Consider the following 20,709-nt stretch of genomic DNA (forward strand, 5'->3'; position numbering starts at 1 on the left):
TTACCAGTTTCACTGATTTGATTGTTATATACAGTACTGTGTTTTTCTTCTAAGTATTTTTAACTTGACATTGTACGTTCTGTCTTTTATGATTATTTTAATTTAAATAAAGACACAATGAAATGAAATGAAATGACTTCTAGTGTGTCTGCTTCAAGACGTCTAGATGCAGCACCGGAAAATGCAGGTTTGGAATCTGTGGTTATAGGCCCACTTGAAAGCTTACTTTGTAAAAGGAAAATAATCCCCTCCCCCAATGGATGGAAGATTGTGTTATGGAGGTGGAAAAGAGAGTAGGTTTGACCACTTGTGTTCCCCTGCATGATAGCGGATCTACCCTAATTCTAGGGTAGCAGTGTCAATTTTGTTATGTTTATTCTTTTTTCATACACTTTTGTTCTAAATTTTGTTATTTGCAAAAAATTTCATTATTGGTCTAAAGGAATTTTAAGATTTAAGTTTCCTTTTTAAGGAAGGAGGGGTCTGTATTGTAGATGGTTCTTGGTATTCGGACTCTTTCAAAACCCCACCATCGCCAATGACCTCAGCTGGGTTTTAACTGTTAGGGACAGTCTGACCTCTGAGCCATGAAAAGAGGACGTTCAGGTTGCTGCTGAATACTCTTGGAGAAATTACTTGGATTCCATCTTGTTACTGAAGACTTTGATCACTCCCCACGTTTTTGAATTCCTTGCTTTGTCACTGTGTGAACACAAGAACCACTAGCGATAAAGCCAGCCCTGCCAGCAATAATGACTTTCTCAAACTATCAAAAGATATGACCACCATATTTCTTAAACTGGGTGACAAATATAAGGTTATCCATATTGTATTTTTCATAGTAGACAAAATACCCAAGAAGCATCTCCAAGCATATAGATGTAGAAAATGTAAAGTTTCAGATAATAGCATGGACACCTTTAGAATACTCACACAATTTAGTTGGAAAAGTAGCACACTGAGTGTATCCTACTCTTAAAATGTACAGGAATTTTCAGAGTGCTGTAACACTGTCACCGTGATAACTTAGAAGAGCGATCGACAAAACTAGAATCAAAGATTATAATTCTTTATAGGATTGAACCCTAAAGATTATACTAAATTTCATGAACTGCTGCTAATTATTTTATTTGTAAACGTTAATCAGACATGATATGTATGAATTTATTGTCAGAGGTCAAGCTGTGCATCCGACTCAGGAGTGAGACGTCGCTCCTATCCTTTTGATGCATTCGCAAACGTGTGTTTTTTTTAGGAGACCACAAGTTTCGGACAGCACGCGGAAAGTTCAAGTAATGTGTTAACTTTGGAATGAAATTTCGTGAAGAATGGTGTGCATTTTGTCACCCTTTTGATAAATTTGTTAAAGTGGCATTTATTGTTGCTAGGTATGGAGCAATAAGATACAACAAGTAGCTACAATGTTATTATCATATATATATTTTTTTTGCATTGTGTTTGTTTAACTCCTTATATGATTAGTATTTGACACCTTCACCGGTTAATCTTGTCTACTTCTATGACGGGTCAGATTTGCGCTTTATAAAACTTTTCGAATAAATAAATAAGAACACTGTGCACCCTGTTTTCAGCACGTGTTTACAATTCAAATGATCCTAAAATTTGAGACTTTTTTTAAATGCTACTTCTATTTTTATAAAAGCATCTAAAAACTTTTAGCTACTATTGTTTGGTAATACTAGCTTCTGAAATGATCGAAAACATATTGCATTTTCGCACAGTGCCTAGGGTTCCTAGTTGCTTTACACAGGCAGGGTAGCTCCTGTTTTCAATTAGTTCCTCAAAACATGAGAGAAATAAGGAATGTTTTAGACATGGTGAAATATGAGGTCGGTTCAACAAAAAATTGATCTCCCTCGCTGGAACCCTACGAAAACGACTTAAAAGACTGGTTTACCATGGTTCAAGCCAGGAAGGCAGAGCCCAGCTGTCATTAGGGCGGAGGTGTGGTACGAGGGCCCCTACAAACTTCATTTGCTGTCTTTTACTTCTAAACCTAGGAAAGAGGATGGGGAGACGGCCATTTTCTTTGCTTGTAGTAAGTCCCATAGCACCAGAGGCGCAACTAGAGCCACATTTCGGGGGGGGGGGGGGGGGGGGGGGGGGGCTGAGCAAAAATTTCGGGGGGGGGGGGGCTGAACTTTAAGCAATAGGCAGAGTGGAGCTGCAGGGGCTCTTAGAAGGGGTGAAACAACAGCGAGGCCTCATTAACATGCAAATGGTCTTTTAAAGACCTGTGAAGTGCTCGGGTGCGGCTGCTTTTTTGCCCGGGAAGGTGTCTCATCCCGGGCTGCCACACACGACGGGGGGGGGGGGGGGCTGAAGCCCTGTGAGTCCAATGGGTGTTGCGCGCCTGCATAGCACCCATCTTATGTCACTGAAAGCAGGATTGAAGGTTAGATTCCATGACAATGCCGCACTATTACCAAGCAAAAACAACCGAACTGACAGCAGATGCCAGTCCAACAGCACTTGACGCTGTTCTCCAACAGCAAGAGAACGGCGAATGGACACCTTTCGTGTTTGTCAGGTGGAGCTCCCCTGCAATGTTCCCATAACGAAGATCAAAATAAGTCATGTAGTGAACTTTTAGCAGTTTGCAGATTCAGATGCCTCTCCTGGAACGCATCAGCATTTTTATGCAGCATTACTTTTAAATACGGAACTTCTGTGTGAAATCACTGCAGGCTCCAACCTGTACGTGTAGAGAGACACATGTACTGAGGGCCATGTGTTACCGTAGCGCAGTGCCCGTGTGTCACACAGTTGTTTTATGATTGTGCTGCGTCATGAAAGACTCGAGTTTAGGCCAAGAAAATAGAACATCAAAGACTGTCTACATTAATGCCAGCAATCCAATCTTGGACTATATTCAAAGTGTAGACTGTAATTATATATTGATCAAACACCGCAGTTAGAAATGTAAATAGCACATCGACTGTGATGGCTTTTATTGCAAGAATGCACTTGAACAGCGTGGGATATAGAGGTTGCTGGCATCTACCGGCCGTTTTAGGAACTGGTGATATAGTATGAAGATTAAACATTTTAAAGACCTATAAGAGTGCACATACTATGCTGGTGAGTTTACTCGAGAGTTCTGTGACTCTGGAGATAGCGAGAATCTTTGCTGGGTTCAGATTATCTAGAATCTCTCATGCTGAGCTCGGGTCCCTGCAACTATAAGAATAACTGCGTGTTGTGTGACTGTTGTGCGCTGTGCTGCGTATAGAGCGGTGTGCACGGTCTTCTACCCTATGTATAAAGGGATGTAAGTGGTGCTCTGTTGTGAATCATCGTGTGTAATAAGGGAAGTGTGTGAGGTATCATGCATCGTGTATTCTGTGCAGGAAAAACAACTACCCTCCTAAAAATCCTGTCAGATGATAATGACAGGCTATATGTAGTTAGTGTAACTTTTATTTCTTCTGCATAGGTAATGTGCAATTGGAATTTGTTATTCTTTGAAGTATCCGTATGATTGTTACCTTACAGTGTTTATACCTCTCTTCAGCCCCCTTATGATCTAATAACAGTACTGATACATACGTGACGCATGTCCTCCAGACCTATGCAGTGTCCAGAGCTGTAGGTTCCACAGCAAGAGTTAAAGTTTTCGAAGCCAGGTGGACACTTTCCATGAGCACTCCTCCTCGGGTTCCACACCGCAATCCTTTTCTGCTGCTTGAGGTGGTTGCGCATGCATTCATAGCTCACTGGGCCTTCCTTGATATTTGTGGCTCTTCTAGGGATGGGCCTTCTTACCTACTGCCTTCCCTGGCTAGGGTAATACTCTTAATGACTTCCGAACGAGAACCTCGGATCCTGTGGTGGCTATCTTACTCATTGGATATACAGATACATCCTCAGATCCAATGATGCACGTGTGTGTGTGTATACGTGTTTGTGGGTGCGTGCGTGTGTGTGTTTGTTTTTGTGTGAGTGTGTGGTGTCAAGAAAATAAAGAGGCTGCCCATAAAAATGTATCCCAAATGCACGATTCACATTTCCAAGCGTGTTACTGTGCATGCCCAACAACTGCGAGACACCTCAGATGGTCATGCCGGCATCCAGATCATGTTTGGTCATGCACCTCTGGTTCAGGAGATGGACGCTTGGTGTGGCTGAAGGCCGTGCGCAGTGGACTCTGTGAGACTGGGTGGAGGGCCCAACCGATTGTCAGGCCTTGCACCTTGAGCCTGATGTTGTTGGTTCAAGGCTCTGCACAACTGTGACAGTAGACCAAACGCCATCCCATTAACCAAAAGAGGGCTGGTAGCTAAGTATGAAAGTGTTGGTCCTGATCCGAGACCAGGCCGTGCACCAACAGAACACGGGTCATGGCCTACACTAAAGCCACTGAGAGCTGCGCCTTTTGACAGTTGTTCCCTGTTACCCATGGCGTTATATCCTTTCTAATGTTTCTGATATACACATGGTCTTGCATTGCCTTTCATTTTTTCTGGTGCCTCGCTTGATTTTCCTTAATTGGCATTCTGGTCTAATTTAGGCATGTTTCATGTTACTCTCAGTACGCCAGAACTCTTGAATGAGTTCCCGTTCTCTGTCTTATATTCCCCCTTTGTATGATCTGCCTTTCCAGCTTTCTGTGTCTTGCTTCACAGGTCTCTGTTCATAATTCAACAACTAACTGATCTACTTGTTGTACTTGAAAGTTGCAGGTGAAATTATACTGCACACATTTTTCCAATTACTAAGCAGTGGCCTGGTAAAAGCAATATATAAATAGTTTTAAGTAATTACATTTATACTTGGTGACGCCACTTCCGTTCTGTTAGATGCTTCTGTGTTAATGTGTTTCCCATTTTAACAAATTCAAACCCTAATTATCCCAGCTGGTTGTAATGAGCATCTTTTACATTTGCAATTCTGTAGATTCTTAGCATTTTCCTCTTAAGTAAATTCTAGCAACTACGTCTCTGAAGAAGCTACCGGGAACACATCTTCCACGAATCGATTATGAGGGTCAGTAATATTGCCCATGGAAAAAGAACCATCCTCTTTCTCAGAAAAGACTATTTTTGATTAGCCAGTGTAGAAGATTTTTTTATTTTTTAAAGTTTTTCAAATTTGTGCTACATAGTTTTGAATATGTAGGCAACAGATAGTGATATAGATGTATTTAGCATTTTGTATTTGCTAAATGCTTCCTCCTTCTCTCCCTCCCTAAAGTTGCAGGAGAGAAGGGGTTAGTTTTGATTTTCATTTTCTCTGTGCTAACTCAGTATTTCCACTTCAGCCCGTTTCTTAATTCTCCCTCATTCAATCCTTCTGAGCCCTGGAGTACAGCAGGGGCAGCGTTGGTGTCTGCAAGTATGTTATAGAACCTGTCCCGATACTTCCTAAGTGCTCACATCAGAGTGAGTCTCTGATCTGACCAAGGGGTGCCTAAAAAAGGTAGATTTGCAGACTGTGTGCTTCTTAAATCTGGGCCACGTGCTTTGTCCCTCCTTCCATCTCAGGATTGTGACATTGCTGCCAGTGCACATGAATGGTATCTCCAGCCACTTCCTGTTAATTGGAGTAATTTTACGGCATTAGCTGTACTGCACTCTGCCACATAGCTTACATTACATAGTGTAACACCTAATTATTAATTTGGTGTTAGAGTGCACATGTTCCGATATCTTCAGAAGTGGTTTTCTTACTTTTTATTAGGAACTGATATGGGATCTCATATCTCCTGATGAATGCACACCACAAAGGAAAATGGTGCAGAAACTTGTCGAACTTCCTTCCCATTTGTGTTCGACGTTTCTGCTTTTCATTTGGGTAGAAGCAAATAAATAAAGGAGTAAACACTTGACCTCTAACACAACTTTAGATATCGGGGTTCTGGGCATTTTCACAATTGGTTCTTTCACTACAAACTCACTGACCTCATGGAGAGCCAGTCAAGCACCTGTCAGTATAAGGTGACAAGACAAAATCAGTGCTCCATTCATCAAGAGCCATGTTCCAGAAAGTAGCGTAAAGGGGAATATTACAGAGCTATTCAGGATTTTGAGCTATTGATCCAGTACCAGAGCTCTCTAAGAGATGTGACCCAGGCTTTGGTCATGTGGTGTATTTGTGGTTCGTGGGGTACCTTTCATAACATTATTGGTTGCATGACATGCCAGAAGGTAATTAATATGGCACAAACATTTTGTATTGTATCGCATTGTTTTAAAAAAAAAAATCTTTTTATTGATTTTTCGCCAAATGAAACACACATTTGTATAAAAAAAAAACATTAATACACAATGTGGGGCGAATGGCAGGCAGTAAATTGTGATGTAGGGCAGCGGCGGTAGCAACAGTTTCACTGAAAGACAACACATGGTGAAAGGTCAACCTTATAAACATACATATATAGGGGTTCACTTCTAGTACAGGTTCTTCTGGCAACATCAGGCTAGTTGTCACGTCCCTCAAGGTCCGGTCCCCGACCCGCCCTGGGATAGTCCCATCCCGCCCTCTTCCATGTCTAGGTTTAGGCCGTAATATTCTATCCATGGGATCCAAATTTTGCGGAATTTCCTGGGGCACCCTCTTGCCTTGTAGGTCACCTTCTCAGCTACCATGTAGAGATCCATACCTGACCTCCATTCTTTGAAGTCCGGAGTGCTCGCAGAGGGGGGACTGGGGTGACGGAGGGGGTTCGGCGGGATTTCCTGCCGCTCACTTCTTTGGTCTTTTCAGGTGGGTCTGGGAGGGACCCCAGACGCTTGGTAGGGGAGGCGCCTGCTCCCCAGGGGCCGGGTGGCCGATTGAGTCCTCCCGGGGAAGGCGACCCGAGGTGTGACTGGGCTGGCGCCTCTGGGTCTGGCTCGAGGGTTCCCACTCCCTCGGTTGGGCATGCGTGGTAGGGTGTTGAGTCTGTCAGGTCTCTGGCCGGCCCATGGATCGGGGGTGGCTGGGGCGGCCGGAGTCGGGGATGTCGTGTCTTGAGGGTGGTTGCCGGTTGGCGGGACGATGGAGAGGGCAACGCCGTGAGGCCGGTCTCACACGCGTCCCCCCCAGCTGAAAGGCGTGGAGAACTACCCATCCACTGGGGGGTTCTCCTCGCCGAAGCGGAAGAACCGGGACAGGCCGTCGGCGTTGGCATGATCCGTCCCGGGGCGATGTTCGACAGTGAAATCCATCCCTTGGAGAGAGATGGACCATCGTAGTAGCTTGGGGTTCTCCCCCCTCATCCGCATTAGCCACTGCAAGGGCCGGTGGTCCGTCTGTACTCGAAAATGGGTTCCGAACAAGTAGGGCCGCAGTTTCTTGAGGGCCCAGACTACGGCAAAGGCCTCTCGCTCTATAGTGCTCCAACGCTGCTCTCTCGGCAGCAGCCTTCGGCTGATGAAGGCTATGGGCTGATCAATGCCCTTGTCGTCAAACTGCGAGAGCACGGCCCTGATGCCATGTTCGGATGCGTCGGTCTGGACCACGAACTCTCGGGAGTAGTACGGGAGTGGTGCACATGGCGGTTTTCAAGGCGTCGAACGCCTGCTGGCACTGGGGGGTCCACTGCACCTTCTGCGGAAGCTTTTTGGAGGTCAACTCTGTGAGGGGCCCTGCGATACTACCATAATTTTTAAGGAACCTCCGGTAGTACCCCGTAAGGCCCAGGAAGGCCCGAACCTCTGTCTGCGTGGTGGGGGGCTCCCAGGACTTGATGGCATCGATCTTCGGCTGGAGAGGGGCGACCTGGCCGCTGCCCACCTGATGCCCCAGGTAGACCACGGAGCCTTGTCCGAGCTGGCATTTGCTGGCTTTCACTGTCAGGCCCGCTTTGCGCAGGGCCATTAGTACTTGTCGGAGGTGCTGGAGATGCTCGTGCCATTGAGAGCTGAATACGGCGATGTCGTCAAGGTACGCTGCGCTGAACTCCTCGAGTCCGGCCAGGACCTTGTTCACCAACCGCTGGAACGTGGCTGGGGCGTTTTTCATCCCGAACGGCATGACCCTGAAGCGGTAGTGGCCATCTGGCGTGGAGAAGGCAGAGCGCTCTTTCGCCCCTTCCGTGAGAGCGATCTGCCAGTACCCGCAGGTCAGGTCGAAAGTGCTGAGGAACTGGGCGGCCCCCAGGCGGTCGATGAGCTCGTCGGCTCGGGGAATAGGGTGAGCGTCTCCGCGGGTGACCGCATTGAGCCCCCGATAGTCTACACAGAATCTTAGTTCGGGGGCGACCCCTGGGGAGGCAGCCTTCGGGACCAGAACCACCGGGCTGGCCCAGGGGCTGTCGGCGGGCTCGATGACCCCTAGGTTGAGCATTTTCTGTACCTCGGTCTTGATGCAGGTGCGGACCCGGTCAGGCACCCGGTAGGCTCGGTGTCTCACAGGTGGGCAGTCGCCGGTGTCCACGTCGTGGACACACCAGTCGGTCACCCTTGGAATGAGGGAGAAAAGGTCTGCGAATTGTCCGAGCAGCTGGCGGCAGTCGTCGGCCTGCTGGGGAGTGAGGGTGTCCGACAGTTTCACACCCTCCACGGAACCGTCCAGTTCTTTTGTGCACAGGGGATCGGGCAGGGGTTCAGTGTCCTCTTCTGCCCCCTCATCGGTGGCCAGTAGCAAACTCAGTTCTGTCCTTACGAAGTGGGGCTTGAGACGGTTTACGTGGAGGACCCGGAGGGGGTTCCGTGGGGATTGTACGTCGACCAGATACGTGACCTGGCTCTTCCGTTCGACCACCTTGAATGGACCAGTCCATTTGTCTTGTAGGGCGCAGGGTCTCACCGGAGCCATGCCCCAAACCTGCTGGCCCGGCTGGAACTCGACCAAGGTTGCGTTCTGGTCATACCAGCGCTTCATTTCTTCTTGGCTGGCCTCGAGGTTAGCCTCTGCAAGTTCCCTAAACTTCCTCGTCTGGTTGCGGAGCGCCAGGATGTAGCGGAACACATCTGGGGGTGTCCCCCGGGGGCTTGTCTCCCAGCCCTCTTTGACCAGGCTTAGGGGCCCTCGAACGGGATGTCCGTACAGCAGTTCGAAGGGGCTGAACCCCAGAGACTTTTGGGGAACCTCCCGGTACGCGAACAGGAGGCAAGGGAGGAGGACGTCCCACTTCCGGCGCAGGGGCTCTTCGAGGCCCAGGATCATTCCCTTCAGAGTTCGGTTGAAGCGCTCCACCAGGCCGTTGCCCTGGGGGTGGTAGGGGGTCGTGAATTTATACGTAACTCCGCACTGCTGCCACAGGGACTTCATGTAGCGGGATATAAAGTTCGTGCCGCGATCACTCACAACCTCGCGGGGAAATCCGACCCGGGAGAAGATCCCCATGAGAGCCCGGCCCACCACGGGAGCCGTCACGGTGCGGAGGGGGATGGCCTCGGGGTAGCGGGTGGCATGGTCCACCAGGACGAGGATGAATCTGTGGCCCTGGGCGGTCTTCGGATCCAGGGGTCCCACGATGTCGATGCCGACCCGCTCGAACGGGGTACTCACAACGGGGAACGGTTGTAAGGGAGCTTTGCGTTTTCCGCCACTCTTCCCACTGCCCTGGCACGTGAGGCAGGACTTGCAGTGTGTTTCTACATTCGCTCGCATCCTGGGCCAATAGAAGTGGGTCACCAATTGCTGGTATGTCTTGTCTTGGCCTAAGTGTCCTGCCAAGGGTACATCGTGGGCCAGGCCCAGGAGGAGGCTCCGGAACCGCAGGGGTACCACCAGTACTCGTGCTGCGCCTAGCTCGGCTGACTTTTGCTCGCTGTAGAGGAGGCCATTGTCCCAATAAACCCAATGGGTTCCGGTCTGATCACCGGCGACCTGGGCTTCGGCTTGTTGTCTAAGTCCCTCGAGGGAGGGGCAAGTGGTCTGTTCCTGGCAGAACTCTTCGCGGGAGGGCCCCCCTTCGCAGTTCCACTGGGCCAACTCGGGCAGTTCTTCGGGTTCCATCGGGGCCTCTGGGGCGGAAGGTTCCGGTCCTTCCCCTCGGTTAGTGTCTCCTTTTTCCTCGGAAGGAGGGTTGTCTGCTTCTGGTAGGGGGTCCCTGTTCTCGGGGAAAGCGTTCGGTAAGAGGGCTTCACCGCCCTTGGAGGGGGCCACTCGTGCGGTCATGGAGCGCGTGGTGGCGCAGACCCATTCCGGTAGGCCCATCATCTCTAGGTGGGCCCTTCGTTCTACCTGCCCCCACGGGGAATTTTCCAGGTCGTTGCCCAGGAGGCAGTCTACGGGCTGCGAGTTCCGGACCGCTACCTTCAGTTCTCCGGAGACCCCTCCCCACTCGAAGGGCACCAGGGCCATCTGGCAGAGGCTCTCAGAATTGTCGGAGGATACGACCGGACAGAGGGCCCCGGCTAGGATCTGGTCTTCGGAAATTAGGCTGCGGTGGACCGCGGTGACACTCGCCCCGGTGTCGCGAAGGCCCTCGACTCGGTGGCCGTTGATAGTCACCTGCTGTCGGTATTTCTCTGTGTTGGCGGGCAAGGGTGTCCCGGGGACCATCTCTCGATCCCCAAGGGAGACCAGGGCCATGGCCGCCGGTTCCCATTCCTCGGAGTCTTCCATTTCTTCCCCCAGAGCCACGGAGGCCATCTGCCGGGTCGTGGGGTTGGTCGTTGTGGGCCGCTGATACTGGGGACACTGGGGGTCATTGGCGTAGTGTCCGGGCTGCTGGCAGCGGAAGCAGGTGATCCTAGCTCATGGACCTGGCCGTCCTGGGGCTCCGGTGCTGGCTGGAGACTGGGCCGAACCCGCCGCTGGTGGGCTGCTGGGGGGGCTGGTGGAGGACCCCCCGGCAAAGTCTCTTGGTCGGCCGTGGTTCCCTCCGCCCCTCTGGCGGGGGGGACCCTGACTGTGGCGGCCGTAGTCCCCCACGGGGCCCCGGGTGGCCCGGGTGTTCACCCAACGATCAGCCTCAGCAGCCAGCTTCCTAGGGTCGGTGAGTTTACTGTCTAGGAGATGCTGGCGCAGTTCTATAAAGCAATTGGCCGCTAAATGTTCCCAGGCGATCAGATCGAACAGTTCTTCGAAGGTGGAGACCTTGCTGCCCTTGATCCAACCGTCCAGAGCTCGGCTGTAAAAGTTCACGTATTCGACCCACGTGGTGCCCGGTATCTTTTTGCAATCTCGGAACCGTTGTCGGTACATTTCGGGGGTGAGTCCGTACCGGCCCACGAGGGCTTCCTTCATGTGGCTGTAGGAGTTCATGACCGCGGAGGGCAGATCGAGCAGAGTGTCCCTTCCTTCGCTTAAGAACCGGCCCCATAGGCCAGCCCCCCAATCCTTCTGCGGGACTCGGTGAGAGGTCATGGCGACTTCGTAGGCTTTAAACCACTGCTGGATATCATCGTTCTTATAATACTCCTTGACCACATCCTTGGGGATGTGAACTTTGGTTTCCCCGGCGGGAGCGGGCTGGGGATTCCCGGGCGGCTGTGACTTTTCGTGTCTAGCCCGCCACTCAATTTCCTTAAGGCCACGTTCATGTTCTAGCTGGAGTTTCTTTTCGTCGTGCTCCCTTTGGAGTCTCTTCTCTTCGAGTTCCCCTTGTAGCCGTAACTGCTCGACGGCTAACTTCTTCTCTGCCAGTTTTATCTCTCCCTCGATTTTTAGTTTTGCCAGTTCCAGTTCGTGGTTGCGGCTTCTCTCTCGGTCCGCTAGTTCCTCGGAGGACAGGTTCCCCTCTGGCCCGTTGTTTCTCGCCGGGGTGCTTGTTTGTTCATGGGTAGAGTCTCTTTCCGTTTGGGTCGGGGGCGCCCCCGTCTCGACCCAGGCTTTCAGTACCTTCTGGTAGTCTTCCTTTGTGCTCAGTCCGGTGGTAGCGATGCCAAGGTCTTTGCAAAACTGTTTTAGTTCTCTATGCGTGTAATAGTCCAATTGATCTTCTCGGAACGGTGAGCTTATTTCGGTACCTGTGGCACCCAGGGAGGTTTCTCCTTCCATTTCTGTTTGGTAGTGCGTCAGTCGTTTACTGCACGCTCTCCTTCGGTGTCGGCTCGGATCCCGTCGTCTGCCACCAAATGTTGGAAAGGCGTCTGCCGGAAGGGGGTTCGATACACGTCTTGCCCACCCCTTTGACCCACCTCTCCCAAGTAAGCCGAACCAGGCGCGCACACCCTGATCTGCCCTGTAAACAGAGGGACACCACACGTATTCTTTGTAGGACGATAAGTTCTTTTATCGATGATTTCAGGGATCTTTATGACCCAAAGGCAAATAGTACAGCAGTGGCACAACGTACCACAAATCAGTCGTGGGGAATGGGGGTAGCGGGACAGTCTTTCAAGATAGTGTCTCTGCGAAATACCCTGCGGAAGCTCACAATCCTCGAGCTGGAGGGTGTCGTGTCTCTGGGCGATCTCTTATCGAGTCGTCCTCAAGGGGAGCGCCGCGAGTCTCTCAGCAGGCACAGGTGGTCGGAGTTCAGGAGCCGCGATTCCGTCCGCAGGGCTCAGATGGTTCAATAGCTGGGGGGCCGCGAGTCACTCAGCAGGCCTAGGTGGATCAGTGTTCGGGAGCCGCGACCTCGTCCGCAGGGCTCAGATGGTTCAATAGCAAGAGGCCGCGAGTCACTCAGCAGGCCCAGGTGATTTCAGCGCTCAGGAGCCGCGACAGCGTCAGCCGGCTCAGATGGTTCCAGGTCTTCTCTGTCCTTGTTTCTCCGGCACCCCTTGTTATACTCTGCTGGTTCTTTGAAGTCCGGAGTGCTCGCAGAGGGGGGACTGGGGTGACGGAGGGGGTTCGGCGGGATTTCCTGCCGCTCACTTCTTTGGTCTTTTCAGGTGGGTCTGGGAGGGACCCCAGACGCTCGGTAGGGGAGGCGCCTGCTCCCCAGGGGCCGGGTGGCCGATTGAGTCCTCCCGGGGAAGGCGACCCGAGGTGTGACTGGGCTGGCGCCTCTGGGTCTGGCTCGAGGGTTCCCGCTCCCTCGGTTGGGCATGCGTGGTAGGGTGTTGAGTCTGTCAGGTCTCTGGCCGGCCCATGGATCGGGGGTGGCTGGGGCGGCCGGAGTCGGGGATGTCGTGTCTTGAGGGTGGTTGCCGGTTGGCGGGACGATGGAGAGGGCAACGCCGTGAGGCCGGTCTCACAATTTGGCTGCGTATTTCCTCACTGTATTTTTTGGTTTGTATAGATAAATTCACTGTTTCCTAAATAGTAAACTTTTTTTTTTAAAGTCTTCCCATTTATTTATCCTAATGTTTTCAACGCACAAGAATCATTTATGTCTTTGTGTTTGGACTAATCAGATTTCATATTCAGTGGTTTTATTCATTGTGTTTATTTAGTGTGTTTCCTATTTATGTCATGTGAAATCAATATGACATTCTCTTCATTTGGTTGACATTAGGTTTGTGTTTCGTCAAAATGTCTGAATTGACAATAAATGACTTTCCAATATGTAAGTGTTATTATTGTGAAGCATGATTACATTCAAATAATATTGGTATTTTGATTTTATTGCAGCACAATAACTATCCAAAAGAGGATGGCACAACATTCCAAAATCCATATTTTTCTTGGAGCACCTGTGATTCCAGACCCATCAGAATCCTCAGAGGAACTGTATCCTTCCGAAATATGTCCTTCAAAAGGCAGTGGAGAAGTCTGGAGAGAAACACATCTTTTTTACGACAACTCAGTTTTGTGTCTTCGAGATGGTAGTACCAAGTGTAGCGAAAGAGAAGGAGATTCTGCCCGTTCCAGTGGTGAGCCAATGGAGACCAAAGATGAACCAATTGTGACCAACATAACAGAGCACCTGTCATTGTCAGAAGGACTCAATAAAGGAAGCTGCAGTCATAGTAATGCATCTCATGGAACAAGTTTCATGGCTGCCTGTGATAAACATGTACATGAAGACACAAGTCGTTTGCTTTCAAACCCAAATGTAGTAAGACCAGATAAATGTTTTGGGAATACATCTAAAGATGGTGTTTATGACATTTCAGATAAAACTGCTGTACATTCCAAGGACATTTCTTGTTTGGTGTCCAGTACAGAAAGCATTTGTATAGGACCGATTGCAATGGACCACGAACCAACACATTTACCACCCCATAATCACCTCCCTCACTCTTTAAGCCAGTACCTAGATGAATGTTTCTCTAGTAGACAAGAAGCAAGAACTTCAACTGACGCCTCATATCCTGATCTTTCAACAGAAACTGAATTTCTCAGCATCTTGACCGCAAGTGGAGTCGCTGTTCAAGCAAAAAGGGAGTTTCTTGAACAAAATGAACAGAAAGAGATGAAAGCACAAGAAGGAGCAAAAGAAGCAGAAGAATCTTCTGAAGAGTGGGAAACTTCATTCTTTCAACTTTCTCAGACTAGTGAGACCAGTACAGTTGCCAGCCTAGTTGACCATGGAAGAAGTGATGAGACTGGCAGCTCTCTCGACCTTTTCAACCCTGATAGTGCCGAAACATTCAACACCTCTGGCATATCCCAGATTAGCAAAGGGATGTACCTTCCTGAGAAGTGTTTACCTCAATTCCTAAACAAGGCAACCACAGAGCCACAAAGTGAGATCCATCCCTTGTCACCCTTTTCAAGTGGCATCAAAAGGTTGCGCACAGAGAAAAGATTTCCTGGTCTACCCAAGAAGGCCTTGGAAAGCCAGCAGGGAACAAAGAAAGCTAAGCGGTTCAGCTCCCCCATCAACCAAAATCTCAATATAGAGCAAAACAAATCACCAATTGCTTGTGACACTTCCAAGAGAACAATACTGCTTAAAAACTGCTCTTCCAAATCCCAGCGGTATAACATTCTGGTGGTAGTAGTTCACCCTTGCCATATAAAGGAAGTTCAGAGTAAGTCAGGACCCATGACTGGTTCGAGAGTGCCTTTAGCGACTATTGTAGTTTTGGATCAGTCGGAAGTTGAACGCAAAGTTGTGCTATGGCGAGCTGCGGCTTTCTGGACACTGGCAGTATTCCCCGGTGATGTTATCCTAATCACAAGTAAGTAGTGACTTGTAGAGAAAGTAATAATTCCAATAGCAAAAGGATTTTGTTGTCAAAAATGTTATCTAATTGCCATCTTCTTCTACAACGCCTCTTCTTTTTGCATATAATAAATAGCCTTATTCCCAGGCCTATTCAGTCATGGTGGTGATTTGTACTCTTCAGTCAATCAATCAGTCAGTACTTATAAAGCACTGCCAATCATCCCAGGGGGTATCTAGTGCTTGCGGGCCGTGCCGGTCGAAGAGTCAGATCTTGAGCTCCTTCGTGAAGAGGGTCAGCAATGGGGCGATGCGTTAGAAGGAGAGGGAGGGCGTTCCACGTTCTGGTGGCAAGATAGGAGAAGGAGCGTCCTCTGTTGTGGCGGATTTGTGATGCGAGGGCGAGGTGTGCGGAGTGGAGGTTTCTCGTTGGTTGGTGGTACGTCAGGCGGTGGTTCATGTCGTGGGGTCCGATGTTGTGGAGTGCTTTATAGGTGTGGGTCAGAAGCTTGAACTGACATCTCTTCTGAATGGGGAGCCAGTGGAGGTCCTTCAGGTGAGTGGAGATGTGTGACCATTTAGTTTAGTCCAGGATAAGTCTGGCCGCTGTGTTCTGGATGGTTTGGAGTCTTTGCATGAGTTTGGTCGAGGTGCCTGCATAGAGTGCGTTGCCGTAGTCAAGTCGGCTGGTGATGAGGGCTTGTGTGACTTTTCCTAGTGCTTGTGGGGAGCCATCTGCAGAGCGGGTGGTTATTGTGGAAGCAGGCTGAGGAGACTGTGTTTATCTGGTATTTCACAGTGAATTTGTGGTCTATTATGATGCCTAAGTTGCGTGCATGGTCTTTGGGTATAGGGGTGGGTCCGAGTTGAGAGGGCCACCAGGAGTCATTGCAGAGGGACCCGAGGGAGTTGTCGCTGCCAAAGACCCGCACTACTGTCTTGTCTGTGTTTAGTTTGAGGCAGCTGTCGTTCATCCATGTTGCGACGTTCTGCATGCATTTGTGAAGTTGTTTTTTGTTTTAGTGGGGTTCGCTGATAGTTATAGGATGAGTTGGGTGTCGGCATAGGAGACAATGTGGATGTGGTGGGTTCTTACGATGTCCACGAGTGGTTTCATGTAGATGTTGAAGAGGGTGGGGCTCAGGGATGAGCCTTGTGATACTCCGCAGATGATGTGCTTGGGCGCCGAGGTGAACAGGGAAAGTGTATTTTCTGGGTACGTCCTGTGAGTAAGGATTCTAGCCACTTGAGTGCATTACCTGTGATTCCGACCTGGCGAATTGGTTGGATGAGAGTGTGGTGTAAGATGGTGTAGAAGGCTGTGGAGTGGTTGAGGAGGATAAGGGCGGTTGTCTCTCCTCAGTCGAGTAGGGATTGGATGTCATCTGTGGCTATGATCAGGGCTGTCTCGGTGCTGTGGTTGGTCCTGAAGCCCTACTGGGAGGCGTTGAGTAGGTTGTGTCTTTCCAGGTGGCTGGTCAGTTGTGTGTTGTTGGCTTTCTCCAGGACTTTGGCTGTAAAGGCGAGGAGGGAGAACCGGCAGTATTTTGGAGCTCGGTGGGGCCTCACCTCTGCGTGCTTCCATGCTTCCAGGAAGGTTCTGGTGACGATTGAGGTGTTAAGGATGGTGGTAAGCTGGGGACTTTTTAAGCCGTTTCAGAGGTTGAAGATTCAGTGTGGGCAGGGGTCACTGGGTGCTCCTGAGTGTATGAAGTTCATCAGGGCGGTGGTGGTAGTTGCAGTGTTTAGAGTTGGGTTGAAGGAGGTGGCCGGCTGGGGGTCGAAGTTTCTGTAGATGGCTGCAATTTTGTTGTAGAAGTGGTTTGCCAGGTCGTTGCAGAGCGGTTGAGAGGGAGGGGTGGCGTTCTCTGTTGCTGGGGGGCAGGCAAATTCTCTGACATTAACGAAGAGTTCTTTCGTTTGGTTGGAGCTTACTTCAATGCGGCAGGTGAGTGCTTTCTTTTAGTGGTTGTAACATGGTGGTGATAGTTGTCTGTTTTGCATTCATCTCGGTCGGTGTTGTCCTTGCTAGTTCTCCATCTTCTTTCTAGTCATTTGCATTCTTGCTTTGCTGTGCCTAGGTCCGGTGTGTAACAGGTGGCTTGTTTGGCTGTTCTTTGGGCCTTGTTGGGGGCGGCTTTGTTGGCTGCATTGCTAATCCAGCTGTTGAAATTCTGTGCTGTTTGGTCTAAGTTGGAGGAGATGATGAGCTTGGTGGCGCTGAGGGCGTTTTTCCACAGTTGCTGGGTTACGCTGGTCCAGTTGAAGTAGGGTGTGTTGTGGTGTTGGGGGGGGGCTATGTGATTGAAGTGTACAATGGCATGGTCTGTCCAGGTGAGTTCGGATGTGTGACTGAACTTGATTCTGTTGGTAGGCATGAAGATGGGGTCTAGAGTGTGTCCAGCTCTGTGTGTCGGGTCGGTGATGATCTGCTTGAGTTTGATTTTGTGTAGTCTCTCTAGGAGGTCGGTGAAGTTGGTGTAGTCGTCTAGGTGGAAATTGAGGTCTCCAAGGAAGATTTAGCAGTCTTAGTCAACGGCGTGGGGGGTTGATGAATTCGGCTATAGCTTCTCTGGTAACTGTATGAGGTCTCAGTGGATGGTATGTGAGGGTTCATTTTATGGTATTATTGGCTTTGGGGCGGATCTGGAAGTTCATGTGCTCCATAGCGGGTGTGGCGTCGTCAATGGTAACAGTGCAGTTGGTGGATTCCTTGTGTATGATTGTTATTCCTCCTCTGGTTTTGTTGGTGCAGTCTTGGTGTTTCTTCTTGTAACCAGTAGGGGTTGCTGACACGATGTTAGGGGCTGATGCCGGAATGAACCAGGTTTCGTTGATGAAAGTAACATCGGGGTGAGGCTGGTGATGGTGTCCCAAATCTTGGTTGCATGCTCGCAGAGGGATCAGGCATTCAGCAGTTTGCAGCTGAGCTGGACCAGTGGTTGGTGTTTGGTGAGCGTGGTCATGTCCTTCCAAGTAGGGTTTGAGTTGAATTGGCAGTGGGTGCAGGTGAACGGTCCTTCGGTAGTGTGCAGTGATGTGAGGCAGCAGTTGTTGTTGCAGTTAGGGTTCAAGGCGTGGAGTTTGGCGGTAGGGTAGCTTTGGTGTTGCAGGGGCCAGGGTTCCTGGTGCTGGGCGTGGTCGGGACGAGAACGGGTGCTGACAGGCCTACCTTTGGCGCGCCTTCATCGCGTCCACGCTGCATCCTCCATTAAGTAGCCCAGAGAGGTGGGAGGGGCTGAATGAGTTGGCAGGTCGGCGCTGGGATTTACTGGTTAGGACCGGCTGAACAAGTGGCAGGGGAGAAGGCAGACTAAACTGGCAGCTACTTTAAAATTATAACCTAGGTTAACAAAATGTGGCAAAGATGCCAAAAAGTTACACAGATCTTGATAAAAAATTCATTAAATTAAATATGGGGCACAAACTAAGAAAGTCAACTAACTAACAAAAAAGTGGGCGGAGCGGGGGCTGGAACCGTGTCCGTGGAGGACGGAGGTACTGTGGGATGGTGCCTCTCGCTGTCGGTGGTGTGAGAGTGGCGTCCAATTCACAGGGGTATGGGCTCCTCCTCTTGAAACCTCTTCTCATACTGCATGACCTTGGGCTTTCATCTGAGCCATTTCAAAAGTCGGAGAACAATTTACTTGTCATGCCATGGCTAATTGAAAACTGAATACATCATCAGGGTCTAGGTGGTTAGCAACCTTTTGCACAATGTCAGGATTAGGGAAAGCTGTATCTTTCCTTTCTCCAGTTTCTTGCTAGTACTTCACTCACTATACTGTTCCCACTAGTCTGACATTATGAGAATGCCTGTATATTCCTTTTTCTACAGCATCCCGCTCCACCTTTCTGGACTCCTTTTAGAGTATCCAGTATTTCATCTCTTCTACACCGTTCTAATTCCAAATCCAAAATAGAAGCGATGCTCACAGTCTCAGTGGGATAAAGTAAACCGCGAGTTAGTGCGGGAGCAGGTATAATCATTTATAAATAATTATACTTGCAGTAGTCAGAGTACATATAGCAGCCCACAATGCAGCATATTCATGACTGATTGCCTTCACCTTTGACCCTGTTCACCAGGCAGGTCGCTCCCCTCACCGCCACGCAGCCCCCTGTGTGACGCTTGCCGCTGCTTAAGACCTGACTGCCTGCCGAGTGCCCCCCTTCTCTTTTGTTCCCGTGTGAGTGCCTGCCTTCATTTGTAACTTCTTTTGCCTCCTTGTGCCCTCGTTGTACCTGTGTATTTTGTATTTTTTATTTCGTTGCCCAGTGGTGCTCCCTTTCTCTTCTGTTCCCGTCCCTTGCTGCCCGCCACCGCGTCCCGTAGCTCCGCCCACTCTCACCCCATTGGCCGCCCCGCTCCCAGCTGCTCCTCCCTCCCTCTCCCACTCATATGGAGGCTGCGCAGCGGTAGAGAGAGCGACCTTTGACCCTGTTCACCAGGCAGGTCGCTCCCCTCACCGCCACGCAGCCCCCTGTGTGATGCTTGCCGCTGCTTAAGACCTGACTGCCTGCCGAGTGCCAGTGCCCCCCTTCTCTTTTGTTCCCGTGTGAGTGCCTGCCTTCATTTGTAACTTCTTTTGCCTCCTTGTGCCCTCGTTGTACCTGTGTATTTTGTATTTTGTATTTCGTTGCCCAGTGGTGCTCCCTTTCTCTTCTGTTCCCGTCCCTCGCTGCCCGCTTCCCGCCACCGCGTCCCGTAGCTCCGCCCACTCTCACCCCATTGGCCGCCCCGCTCCCACCTCCCAGCTGCTCCTCCCTCCCTCTCCCACTCATATGGAGGCCGCGCAGCGGTAGAGAGAGCGACCTTTGACCCTGTTCACCAGGCAGGTCGCTCCCCTCACCGCCACGCAGCCCCCTGTGTGACGCTTGCCGCTGCTTAAGACCTGACTGCCTGCCGAGTGCCAGTGCCCCCCTTCTCTTTTGTTCCCGTGTGAGTGCCTGCCTTCATTTGTAACTTCTTTTGCCTCCTTGTGCCCTCGTTGTACCTGTGTATTTTGTATTTTGTATTTCGTTGCCCAGTGGTGCTCCCTTTCTCTTCTGTTCCCGTCCTTCGCTGCCCGCTTCCCGCCACCACGTCCCGTAGCTCCGCCCACTCTCACCCCATTGGCCGCCCCGCTCCCAGCTGCTCCTCCCTCCCTCTCCCACTCATATGGAGGCTGGCAGCGGCTGCGCAGCGGACGCGCGCAGCGGGCGTGCCGCTGTCGCGCCGAAGGCACGCCTAAGGCAAGCCCGTCTGCGCCCGTCCGCGCCTGGACCGCGCCCAGCGCCAGACCCCCTGGCCCTCGCAGATGCCAGCCCACCCGCCAGACCTACAACGCCGCCACTCTCATCGCACTCAACACCGGCCGAATCCCCGGCTGCTGCCGCGCCGCCCCTAGACGCAGCCACGGACCCTTCACCTGCCAGTCCTGCAAATTCTCCTGCATCCGGACCCGTACTACACCCGCCAAGCCAAGTACTAGCAGCAACCACCTGAAATGCATCCTGCTCAACACCCGCTCCGTCCACAGACACGCCGTGGAACTCTGGAACCTGCTCGACACCACATCTACAGACGTCGCCTTCCTCACGGAAACATGGATGAACGCCTCCTCAGCGCCCGACATCGCCATCGCCATCCCGGACGGATACAAGATCACCCGGAGAGACCGCATAAACCAGACTGGAGGAGGCATCGCCATCGTCCACAAGAACACCATCCGCATCACGACCAACTCCGACGACACCCTCACAGCCGCCGAACATCTTCACTTCCAGATCCACACCGACCCCAAAACCACACTCAGAGGCACCCTCATCTA

At 50.8% G+C, this 20,709-nt stretch overlaps 1 protein-coding gene across 2 annotated transcripts in view; it reads left to right on the forward strand.

Moving 5' to 3' along the window:
• SHLD2 (shieldin complex subunit 2) overlaps window positions 1-20,709 on the forward strand; it is an 844,943-nt gene that overhangs the window by 312,220 nt on the left and 512,014 nt on the right. For both annotated transcript variants that reach the window (XM_085607834.1, XM_085607842.1), the window contains exon 3: window positions 13,417-14,912. In XM_085607834.1, coding sequence (XP_085463960.1) covers window positions 13,439-14,912 — 1,474 coding nt within the window. In that variant the 5' untranslated portion in view covers window positions 13,417-13,438. The remainder of the gene's footprint in view (window positions 1-13,416; window positions 14,913-20,709) is intronic.

This window comes from Triturus cristatus, chromosome 1_2 (genome assembly GCF_964204655.1).
Source record: "Triturus cristatus chromosome 1_2, aTriCri1.1, whole genome shotgun sequence".
Taxonomy (NCBI): Eukaryota; Metazoa; Chordata; class Amphibia; order Caudata; family Salamandridae; genus Triturus; species Triturus cristatus.